Source organism: Odocoileus virginianus, chromosome 3, assembly GCF_023699985.2.
Source record: "Odocoileus virginianus isolate 20LAN1187 ecotype Illinois chromosome 3, Ovbor_1.2, whole genome shotgun sequence".
NCBI classification, from domain to species: Eukaryota; Metazoa; Chordata; class Mammalia; order Artiodactyla; family Cervidae; genus Odocoileus; species Odocoileus virginianus.
This window is the reverse complement of record NC_069676.1, coordinates 75,243,695-75,255,846: the sequence shown is the minus strand read 5'-3', so window position 1 is coordinate 75,255,846 and position 12,152 is coordinate 75,243,695. Positions and strand designations below refer to the sequence as shown.

Here is a 12,152-nt window from a genome sequence, read left to right as displayed (position 1 = left end):
ATGGGTTCACCAAGCTTGCTCCCTCATTGGATGGAGAAACCGGACTATTTGGATTCTTCCGGAGTCCCTGAGGTCTCAAGCTTGGCTCTGCTCAACGTACAGACAAGGTGAGTTATTAATTAACAATTGAGATAAATGCCGCAACAGCATCCTTGAATCATGTCAAACCAATTTGGATGGTTATGGGATGGGGAGGAGGCAGTGGGTGAGGGGTGGGTTTTGTCTGTTCCAAGTGCTTCTGGACAGACTCCAGTGTTTTTTCTCCTCATTTAGGCCTGGCTGGAGTGCCCTGAGCTCAGGCCAGCATCCACATCTCTTAACCCTAGGCAGCCTCCTTTGGAGCAAAACAAGGAACTGAGCTTCACAGATGGAGGTGGGCTGGGGAATACCGTTCTGAAGAGCAGCCTGACTGAAGACCTTAACTTACAGACAGAAAGGTCGACACTGCTTGGTGGATGGAAGAGCTCCTACCAGGGGTTCCTGACCACACAGATCTGAGGATCTGAGGGAGAGAGGAGGCAGGCTGGAGACCCCAGGCTTGATACTGTGATGGGCTTTCTTTCCAAAGAGCTGACGCCCATGCTCTGAGAGTGTCTCTCCTAAGCCCCGGGTGAAAGGCTTCCCACCCTGTCTGCCTTCACACGCTGGATGGCAGTACTAATACTACCACGATTATACATCCTTTCAGATGACTTCTGAGCTTCAGATGGATGCAGTGAACTCTTTGTGGACACTCTGTGTCGCTTACCTTCATATTTCCAGAAGCCTATTTCCAAAGTCTAATATTTAGTCGGCCCTCAACGAATGTTTGTTAAACCATGAATGAATGACAAATGGAAGGATGGATGGATGGATTCACACTCTAATGACAGAGAGTTAAAAGCTACTTAAATTTTGAGACCAATATTGGCCACCTCTCCAACCAGGAATGGAGAGCACTTCTAAAACATACTAAAGTTATTTATTCAGAAACACAACAGGAAATTGTGTTCATATTTTTCCAATTCCTTCCTTCTTCCTGAATTTAATTCCCCTTTCTTCACTTCACTCCTCTTGGGTTCTGGGAATTCTAGGGGTATAGGTCTTGGAAACAGGCATCACAACATTGGGCTGCGTCAGCCCAGGCAGGGGAAACTATTCTTTGAAAAATTTTTTTCCTCAAAGTGTGGTTGACAGACCACTTGCATCAGAATCCTTGGTAAAAATGCAGATTCCTAATCCCACATCTGACTTAATAAATCAGAGTCTCAAAGGTTGGGACCAACAAATCTATATATTTAACAAGCTCTCCAGTGTTGTCAGACAACACTGAGGTCTGATGAACGCTGGTTAGAATCTCACTGGTTATGTACTGTGGGGAAATTACAGGCTCCACTCCATCTCTGTGGATTCAGCATCCATTCTGGACAATGACAACACCATCAATACTAATAATGTGAAAGCCAGCAACATCCAACACAAGAGGGCATCCTATGAGCTGGGCGCCTTGTAAAACGTATCACACACACTTTCTCCCTGAAACATCACACCTGCTCACGAAGGTGGCATAACTGGGCCTATTTTACAGTCAACAAAACTGAAACTTTGAGGAGGAAACTGACTTGCAGAAGTGGGTTACAGTGACTGACTCCCGAGTCCAGTTAAATGAGGGAAGTGACAGGGGATGCATGCAAAGCATCTTTCTTTTACCTTTTTAAAGATATTTGTTGATTTCTCTTTTTTGCCTGCACCATGTGGCATACAGGGTCTTAGTTCTCCCACTAGGGAACTTCGTTCCAGAACCTATGCCCCCTGCGGTGAAAGCTTGGATTCTTAACCACTGGGCCACCAGGGAATTTCCCAGCATGTAACTTTCAGATCTGTGTTGAAGCAAGACAGAGGGAGATAAGGACAGCTCCCCAGTGTGGAAGGGAAGCCTTCAGAAGGGCTGTCTCCTACCTCTCCACCTCTGAGCCTCTGCCCGCAGACTGGGGACGGCATCTGATCGGATTCCATGAGCACTTCAGATGATAATGGAAGCCAGCCTTTCCACACACAGAGGGCCAGGGCGCCTGATTCCAAGTTTTGGGTGATAAATGGGTGGAGGGAAGACGTAAGGACTGTCTTTCCAGGGCAGACGGTCTACCAGCGCCTCTCCACCTCGAGGTTCCCACTTTGAGAGGAAATCTACACCCTTTCTCCTACCCCTGGCTGTGATGAACTAAATCTCACACCTCTTTCTTGGTGGTGATAATTAAATATTATCCGCCTGTCACTTGACGCACATGTTGTGTGTATTCTCAGACTTTAATGAGCTCGTATTTGTCTTCTGTAAGCAAAAATATTTCTTTGAGCCTCTTCTTTTTCAAACTGGGGTGAGCAGTTCAAGCAAAGATCTCTCACTATTAAAAAGACAGCCTGCTCCCATGCACGTCTGTGTGAACCGTGTCTGCTACTTCTCAGGGGCCATGGCAGGTGATGTTTGTCGTTTCAAAATCAGCCAGTGTTTCCTGAGGTTAAGCTGGTGGTCACATGGCTCGAGGTGTTGGGAGACTTTGAAAGTGATGAGCATAACAAGGTAGGAATCCATAAATTGTTTGGCAGGGCATATTTTAAGGCAGCTTTTTCCAACAGGGTTTCTCATCTAAGAACCACAGAAGCCAGAAAATATTTGTGTGATCAATTCCCCAAGTTTTCTGAGGAAGGTACTTAGCCCCATGCATCTAGAATGGTTAGGAGGAAGCTGACTTGCAGAAGTGGGTTACAGTGACTGACTCCATTCTAGATGCATGGGGCTTCCCTGGGTGGCTCAGTCAGTAAAGAACCTACCTGCGATGCAGGAGACCCGGGTTCCATCCCTGGGTCAGGAACATGCCCTGGAGACGGAAATTGCTATCCACTCCAGTCTTCTTGCATTGGGAATCCCATGGACACAGGAATCTGGCGGGCTACAGTCCATGGGGTCACAAGAGTCAGACACTACTTAGCGGCTAAGCTACCACCACCATTCTAGGTGCATAGGAGATAAGTTAATTCATTCCATATAACAGATGTGTTAGGTAAGTGGTTCTCAGAGAGAAGCTGCATTAGTACCCTCTGGAAATTTACTAAACATTCAAATTCTTGCATCCTTCTCCAGACCTATGGAATCAGAAAAGGGGACAGGGCTAACAAACTATGTGTAATCAAGCACTCCAGGTGGTTTTGCTGTAAGCTCAACGTTGGAAACTACTAGTATCTGTAGGCATTAAAACTTCTTGATTCGCCAGGCCAGAATACTGGAGTGGGTAGCCATTTCCTTCTCCAGGCAATCTTCCCAACCCAGGGATCGAACCTGGGTCTCATGCATTGCAGGCAGAGTCTTAACTGTCTGAGCCCCCAGGGAAGCCTCTCATGGAGGAACTCAGGTTGAAAAAGGCTGCAGGAGACTTCAAATATCTATTTCCATATTTGCATCTATATTTATCTCTGTTTAAAACAAAAAAGATCTATCACTTTAAACTTGAGAGTTTAAAAAAAAAAATGTAGAGCGTTCCTAGATGGAAAAATGATTTGGCTCTTCCAGCTCGCTTTGGAAGGGTGCTCTATTATCTTCCCCATTCATGAGGTTTATAACAAATGCACTCACTGCAGCTGCTCCCCAGGCCTGGGAGTCCCTCTGACCCACCCACTGCCAGGTCTAGAGACCCACAAAGCTCTCCCTGAGAACTGGCAAGGCAGGACAGAGCCTGGGGCAGAACTCCCACCCCCACCCCCAAATGAGCAGAACAGATAAAATTAGACTGCTGCAGGGCTGGGTCTAGAGTTGATGAAGAACAACTTCAATATTTATCAATAAACTGCATAGTGCTGAGCACACCTCCTCGGGAAGTAACTAACCATAAAAAGGATACTCTGCACTGAGGAATCTCCTCCAAAAAAAGAACTCAGTTCATTTGTGAATTGCTTACACCAGGTGAGAGAGAATCCCTGCCTACCCCTCTTACCTGACATAAGCAACTCTGAATTAACTGGGAGTTTCTTTTTATAAATACTGTGCAGAGCATTTTTTTTTTTTTTGGTGGTTAATTACTTCCTTGGGAGGTTGCTTTAATGGTTCCCATAACAAGGCCATTATTGTCTTTAGCATAATCACTGCCTCCTTTGCTTCTGTGGCCTGCCTTTCAGATGCCTCTTGCCTCCGCCTGCCAGGAGGGACCCTGAATGGTGCCCCTTGGGCAGTCCTCAGGCTGGGGACTTGCAGGGTATCTCCCCCAGCCCCATTACTTTAGGAATTTTCTCCTGGTGGGATCCGAGTGCGGTGGGTGGAGGGAGAAGGGAACAGTGCAGGGCACACCTGGGGGAGATTGGGTCCCCATCCCTTGGGTGCAGCGTTTCAGCCATTTGCTAAGCTTTCAGCTGCTGAGACCAGCGCGAGGGAAGGAAGCCAGTCCCTTTCTGGAAGGTGAAAGAACAGACCCGTAAGCAACCACTTTGCTCGGTGAAACCACCAGGGACCAGACGCAAAAATAGTGAATATTACCAGGAAAAGCAATGCAATTCCGACTATCTCTCTTGGAAAAAAGAAATGTATTATGGACTTATGCCTCACTTCATTCAAAAATGAATTAAAAGTGGCTTCTGTTTGGGCTGAACGAATGAATGGGAGCACTGTGTCAAGTCTATAAACCTTTTGTGACTGGTGTACTCCTATCAGTGTACGCACATTTGTTTACCTAGAAACTAGAGAGGTGTTACAACTGCAATAATAGGTTATGGGAATTGCAAAATGGGAGGATGAAGGAAAACAGAAATAGGATGTCTGTTACTTTCAGCCTATATCTCCATACACCACTGAAGCCGCCCCCTTGGGGCCATGAGGGCAGGCGCTGACTGTCCCAGGGTGCAGGGATTGGCGCATATAAGAGAATACATATTTTTGTTAAATAATCAGACTCATACCTTCTTATACCTGGAAAGAGTTTCTGCCCTGAGGCAATGCTGACCACATAAGTCATTTTGGGAGGGGTGGATGACAAACCTGTACTCACGTTAGGGGGCCATGACTCTGTGTTCCTAGGATATCAGCTGGTTCATACACTACTGCAACCCCATTTAGCCCCTGAATCTCAGGACTCCATCAGGGAATAAACAACACAGGAAAATTCAGCTCAGAGGTGTAGAACAGAGGTCAGCAAACTTCTGATAAGGGATCAGAGCATAAGAATTTTAGGCTTTGTCTTGGCCAACTAACCAACATTGCCTTAATGCTGAAAGCAGGACAAAACATAAATAGGTGTGGCTATGTTCCAATAAAACTCTACATATGGACACTGACATCTGAATTCCACAGTTTGCATGTGTCATGAAGTATTTTCCTTCTTTATATTTTTTCCCCCAACCATGAAAAATGTAAGAACCATTTTTTTTTTTCTTGTAGGCTTTGCTTATACAAAAACAGGCAGTGGATCGGATTTGGTCCAAGGGCTGCGGTTTGCCAACCTTTGGTTAGAACATGGATTTTGGAGTCAGAGTTGGGTTTGGATTGTGATTAAAACAGAAAGATTGTGATTAAAACAGAGAGTCACAGATGTAGAGGACAATCTTATGTTTACCCAGGAAAAAAGATGGGGAGGGATAAACTGGGAGACAGGTTAACATATACATATATATACATATACTATAAATAAGATAGATAACTAAGAAGAGCCTACTGTATAGCACAGGGAATGCTACTGAATAGTCTGTAATGGTTTACACGGGAAAAGAATCTAAAAAAGAGTGGGTATATGTACATGAATAACTGATTCACTTTGCCGTACATCTGAAAGTAGCACAACATTGTACATCAACTGGACGCCAATAAAAATTAAGGGAAAAAGTTAACTTCATTGCTCTCTAGGCCTCAGTTTCCTCATCTGTATAGCAACATCTCAAAGGGCTGAAAGGATGCAGCCTTTTCACAGCTCACAACATCCTAGCCCATGTTGAACACATAACGTCACCAGCACAGATTTGTTTCTAACTCCATACCCTGTAAGGAACGGTCACCCAAAGGTAGAGTCAGGACCTGGCCACCTTTCCATGGGGACGTGTACTTGAGAAATCAAAGCCAGTATCCACCCCTGGTGCCTCCAGGGACCCCCGCTGGCCCAAGGATGCCCCGTTCTCTGCTGAGTTTGCTTCAAAGGAAGTGTTACAACAACATTTGACAATAGCAGAGGGGAGGTCTTTCAAAAGGGACTCATGATGACCGTCTATAGACAACGCTCCACTCTTGAGGGGCTGGGAATTCGAAGACGATCACTCACCTCCCTCATTATCCTTGTTATCCGCACAGGAGGTTTCCATGGCAACGTTGCATCCGGGCCCTCTCCAGCCGGTCTGGCAGACACACTGCCAGCTGCTCTGACCCAGTGTGCATCTCCCGTTGCCGTTACACAAATCGGGGCAGCCATCTGGTTGGAGAAACGGAGAGGATGAGGAGGAGGAACGTGAGGCCGCGCTGGGGCCGCGGGGGAGCCATGCAAAGGGGGAGCCAGGCCACAGGGCGGCCGCTGGGCCAGCCGCAGAGGGGGGCCCGTACCTGGCTCGGGAGGAGTCGGGGAAGCAGGCGATGCATGCGGTTGCAAGACGTTAGCAGGGGCCCAGATGCAGACGCTCCCCAGTGACACTGACCTGTGCGAAGGGGTCTGAGGCAACCTTCCCAAAGTGGGGAACGTTCTGGAAAAACGAAACTAGCCCTGAGTGGACAACAAGTCTAGTAGGCTGTTACTTCCAGCCCATGGCTCAGGGTTGATGCTACCTCAAGGAAAATCTTTTCTTTCTTTTTCCAGTGCCTTCTGCAGAAGGGAGAAAATTCCCTACCAACCCAGGGTGGAGGCTGAGTGCCCTCCATCTTTCAGAATTTTAAAACTAAATTTACATGTGATTAGCATGAGCTTCTTAGGACCAAGAACTGGATGGTTCTGCTGGGCTATTTTCATATTTTTGTGTTATTTAGTTTTAAGGGACACTTAAAATGTTGGCTGCTAATCACTCAACCTATTTATGGCATGATGTAAAAATACTGCAGGATCTGATGCCTGGGGAAGGGGTAGGTGCTCAGTGCTATGGATTGGGAAAAAGCAGAGGAAAGCTTATGTGCCTGGGGGGAGGCGGGAGGGTTTGAGTCATTCTTATTTTGTGGTTTTCTTTTCCTTTTTGGCTGTGTGTTTGTGTAGAATCAGTAGCCTGCCTCACTCCCTAGCTGTCCCAGCCCCCAAAACAGTTGCAGTTTCTGCTCTCCTGACCTGAGCCTGGGTAAAGAGAGTTTGGATGAGGGAAGAAGAGAAAGACTAGGGGTCCCTACGGAGAGAAGGGGGTCTCTGGGAGGATGTGGCCACGCTCACAAAACCTACTTGCTGGCAAGAATTCCTAGATATGTTTTCATCTTTCTTTAACAGCTTTATTGAGGTGTAATTTACATACCATAAAATTCACCTCCTTTAAGTGTACAAGGCAATGACTTCGAGGGAATTAAAGACATGCAGTCTAGGTATGTTCCCTTATATACCTACATTTGAAGAGATTCTTATGTTAAAACAGATTCCGAATGACCATTGATTTAATTGTCCTAGGAAAATAACTTTTCCTGAATCTCTCTCTTTCTATCTCAACTTCTTGCTACCATCTCCATCTCGTTCTATGTCTATTTTTAAACCACACAAAGTGCAGGGTGGATTGGGCTGTGGCAGAGGGATGAAGCGCTTCATAATGATGGAGGTAATTGATTTGAAACCTTTCTGGCCCAAATCTTCTGAATCAAAACCATCTCTCTCCCCCTCCTTCTCTCTCCAGCGTTCCGGAGGCCATCACCTGGCCGCCTTCCTCTCTTCTCTTGAGTCCCCCTTATGAGAATGCCGATAAACCTAATTTGTGCATGTGGCAGAGGTGGGAATTTAAAGGACTCCTCCTAAGAAGAAAGGGCTGGAGGGTTTGAAATTGAGTTGAAATTTACTTCTTTAAGGAGCTTCACTCCTCAATACTTCTTCCCTCCCATCCTTTCCAGACTGTGGTGTGGGTTAGGACCTGAAGTTCTACATGCAGAAGTCTCTGTAAAGAAACAGCTTTCTTGAGAGGAGGCATGAGGAGATGGTGATCAGGGAATTTTTTTCTTTTGTTGTAGGGCCTGGCACTCAATCTAGGATGTGAGCAAAGCACTGGTGTTTGCATACCTAGAAAAAGACTTACTGGTCTCCACACCTATCCACTCAAAGTCAAGAGTCACATTTCCATTTCTTACCTACCAAGGAGGTGATCATAGCCCTGCCTGGAATACAGGTGATTTTCCCATCTCTTTATACTTTGAGAGAGAGCTGGGAGAGGAAGCCAGCCCCGGTGTCAGGGAAATGCCACAAATATTTCTGCAGGAGCAAAATGCAACTCAGTAGGTAAAGCCCAAGGGACATTTCACAGATTTGCAAGGAAAAGAGAGTATCTGCAACCCCCAGCCACCTCCAGCTTTACAATTTCTATGAGCAGAGTTTTAGGGACTGGGTCACAGAGAAGACATTACATGACAGACCCACCAGCATTCCCCTGGCATGGTATCTATCATGTGTGCTTTGTTATTTAGCTACTTTGAGGTCTTGTGTTTCACTAAAATCATGCCCAAAGTCTCAACAGAAGCCTCATTGTGTAGGACATCCACGTCCACTACATAAATTTCAAATTTGCAAAGAACACCAGCATGTCAGTCAGATATGCACTCAAAATATGTATGCTCCTAGATTGAATGAGGTTTTTTTTTTTTTTTTTCCTTTTCTTTCTCTCTCCATTCCCCTCCTCCTCCCCAGACCAACTGAAGAGAGATAAACAGACCACAGTAGCTGGTTTTCTCCACATTGTATGAGGAAGATGAAAACATGAACAGTGGGAAGCTGGCAAATCTCTGAGAAGTTTTGGGGCAGCTGGGAATTAATGGACAGGACGTTGCTTTTTAGCTTGAAGAGGAAGAAAGCAGCCTTGGTAAATGCGTGGCGTTGCTAGGCAACCCCAAGCTACCCCCAGCACAAGTTCATTCTGCTGGTGGCCTTCCGAGGAGGTGATTCGTTGTGTTTGTAAAGTGCAAAGCCAGCCTCTGCTTAAGGGAAAACAAAAAGTAGGAAGTAATTAGTCTGGAGGGCAAATGGGTATCAGGTGGTGGCTTTTCCCTGGAGAGGAATCTAAAACTGCAGTTGAATGGGGCTTATGAGCTTAGACTTGGGGATCCAGCAGGTCTCTTGTGTGGAGTCTTCTGGATTTCAGGCAGCTAGCACCGCTCCTTCCTGCAGTGCTTGTCTCTGAGACCACTGATACAGAAGGCCTGAGACACAGTTGCTTGGTTCTTCCCACAGCTGGCGAGCTGGCTGTTGGAAACTTTAGGTTCTATCATGACCCTAGACCTGAGATTCTCAACTGAGGCAACTGTGGCCCCCATCCCCCCCTCCAGGGGACATGGGCAATGTCTGGAGACGCTTGGGATGATCACATCTTGGAGGGGATGCTGCTGACATCCGGTGGGTAGAGGCTGGATGTTCAGCATCTTACAATGCCCAAGACAGTCCCACGACAGAGAACGAAACAGCCCCAGATGTCAGTAGTGCCGAAGCGGAGAAGCCTTGCCCTTGATCTAAAGTTGCACAAGAGCTAAAGTTTCCCTGTTTGCTCTTGGATCTCAGAAACTGCCTCAGTGTCAGGCACACAGGAGGTGCTTTAATGAATGGAAACACAAATCAGGTGGCACTAGATCATTTCAGCCTGGCCTTCATTTATAGACTCTTCTGACAGTTATGAGAAGCTAGTGGGGCTTCCTTCTTAAAGACCTAAGTCTTCTTCCTAGAGAGAACTTTCTAGGGCAACAATGATATCTGGGGCTGGTTCTATCACACTTCAAATGCTTTTGGCAGAAAGCACTGGAAATGGAATCATTTCCAAGACTTTTCTACACGCAGAGTTCTAACTACTAGGAAAAAATATTCATTGGCACAGTTACCAGGTAGGCAGAGTTTCTGCCTTAACAAAAATTAGAGCTGATGTAAAAATTAAGGATTTAAAAAAATCCCCAAACCCAAACACACTGGTATATTCTGATGACTCTTGAATTTTCAACTTTATTCCCTTGAGCACTGGACCTGGACTCCAGCTTGCATCTCAACATTTCCATCTGTTCACTCACAAGTATCTCAAACTCAACAGAATTTGGTTTCTTGATCTTCCTTCCCCTCCCAAACTCTGATTCCTTGATCAAGGGATGGTACCTCTGTGTATCCCACTGGCCAAGACTGAAGCCTTGGAGTCATTGTTAATTACCCACACCATACCCCTCCTCCCTCATCTCATGTATCTAGTCAACAATCAAATCCTGTACTTTACTATAAGAAGCCCTACCTGTTCTTCCTAAATATCTCTAGAATCTTAACCTGAGCCATCCCCATCTTTGGCTTAAACTCTGGTCAAAGCCATCTAACTGGTCTCTCTGCCACCAGTCTTGTACCATTCCCTTCTCTCAGTTTTGGACCCTGCTGCAAACACTTCTATAGCTTTCCGATGACCTTAGGTAAAGTCTGAAGTCTGTGGCTTCCAGATCTTATACTGAAGATCTTATACTGTCACTTTAGGCTTTATTCACATCGAAGCCATTCTGCCTTTTGTCATCTGTCTAACTTCACCCCATCCTTCACTCAACTCACCTCCAGAGAGCCTTTCCGAAGCTCCCAAATTGAGTTCCACCTATCATGGTGCGTTATCCTACCCTATCCTATTCTATCCACCACACAGAATCACAACTCTCTGGCATATCCTTGATGCTTGCTAGCTCTTGTAGCAGCTCTTTTTTACGACGTTTTATCATCACCTGAAGGAAAATTGTTGTAATAAATGTGCACATCGTCACAACTGCCATTTGAATGGGGCCCCTAAAACCGTGCAGTGTACAGCTGCTTTGGGCATTTCTGTTATCATGTAAACCTGCTAAGGCAGGGGCCATGTTTCTATCCTATTTACTCTTGGATTGCTAGTACTCAACACATAGGCAGGGGATGAATGGATGAATGACTTCTGACTAAAATCAGCATCTCTGATATCTTTGGCAGAGTGGAAATGGGACAGTTTCCAAGACTTTTATACATGCAGAATTCTGAACACTAAAAAAAAAATTTCATCGATACAGTTACCAGGTAGGCAGGCTCTCTGCCTCAACAAAAATTAGGCATGAGCGAAATAATGTCTACAGCACAGTTTAAAGGGGAGCATAAATGTACTTGAAGAAAGCTATAATTACCATAAAACGCTTTTCTAAAAAAGCATCAAGAAATGTTCTGCCACGTGCAGCAACTGAGAGGTAGAAATAAGTGGCTAATATGGGACAAGGGATGTGGAAAGAGAAGTAGGACTTTAACATTCTACATCGGGCACACCTTAGAAAAGCAGAGAGGGCAACATGCAGATGGCAATGCAAGTGAAAACACAAAACAAGGTGCATGTCAGTGCAGACAGATGACGAAGCAAGCTGGAGAAGGGAGATGTAAGTGCCTGCAGGTTCAGGAGACCATTAGGAGAGCTACTGCAGTCTGGACCACACCCCTGTGGAAAGGCTTTTCTGAGTCCAGGGGAAAACCTGAACCCGGTCTGTGGTCAGAGATTTCTGAGATCAAAACCTGGATCTGCCGCTTGTTGTCTGTGTGGCTGTGAGCTAGTAGCTTTACCTTTCACCCCTGTTTGTAAAACTCTATCTTGCTAATTGGAAAAGGAAATATGGCAACCCACTCCAGTATTCTTGCTCGGGATAATCCCATGGACAGAGGAGTCAGGGGGCCTACAGTGCATGGGGTCACAAAGAGTCAGACACTACTTAGCGACTAAATCTCCACCACCATCTTGCTAATGGATCTTATTTCTTGTCCTGCCCAAAAGAATGTAACCTGCACAAGGGCTAGGATTTTTGCATCTTTTGTTCACTAAAGTATACTCAGTGTCAGAAAAATAGCTGGTATATAACACACGCAATCAATGTTTGTTGAGTGAATGAATGAATGAATGAACAAGGATGATGGTAATACTTTACACAGATGTCAGAGGTGTAAAATGAAATGTTAAAGGCAAAGATTTTAGCATCAAGTTAGAGCACATTGCAACTGCTCCATAGAGAGAAGCACTTATGGTTATTAGTGTTG

The 12,152-nt window shown here is 45.6% G+C and overlaps 1 protein-coding gene across 7 annotated transcripts in view; it reads right to left on the bottom strand.

The window, feature by feature from the left end:
• The window catches only part of TENM2 (teneurin transmembrane protein 2), a 1,355,454-nt gene that overhangs the window by 115,189 nt on the left and 1,228,113 nt on the right, over positions 1-12,152 (bottom strand). For all 7 annotated transcript variants that reach the window (XM_070465745.1, XM_070465746.1, XM_070465747.1 and 4 more), the window contains one exon: positions 6,270-6,416. In XM_070465745.1, the coding sequence (XP_070321846.1) occupies positions 6,270-6,416 (147 nt within the window). The remainder of the gene's footprint in view (positions 1-6,269; positions 6,417-12,152) is intronic.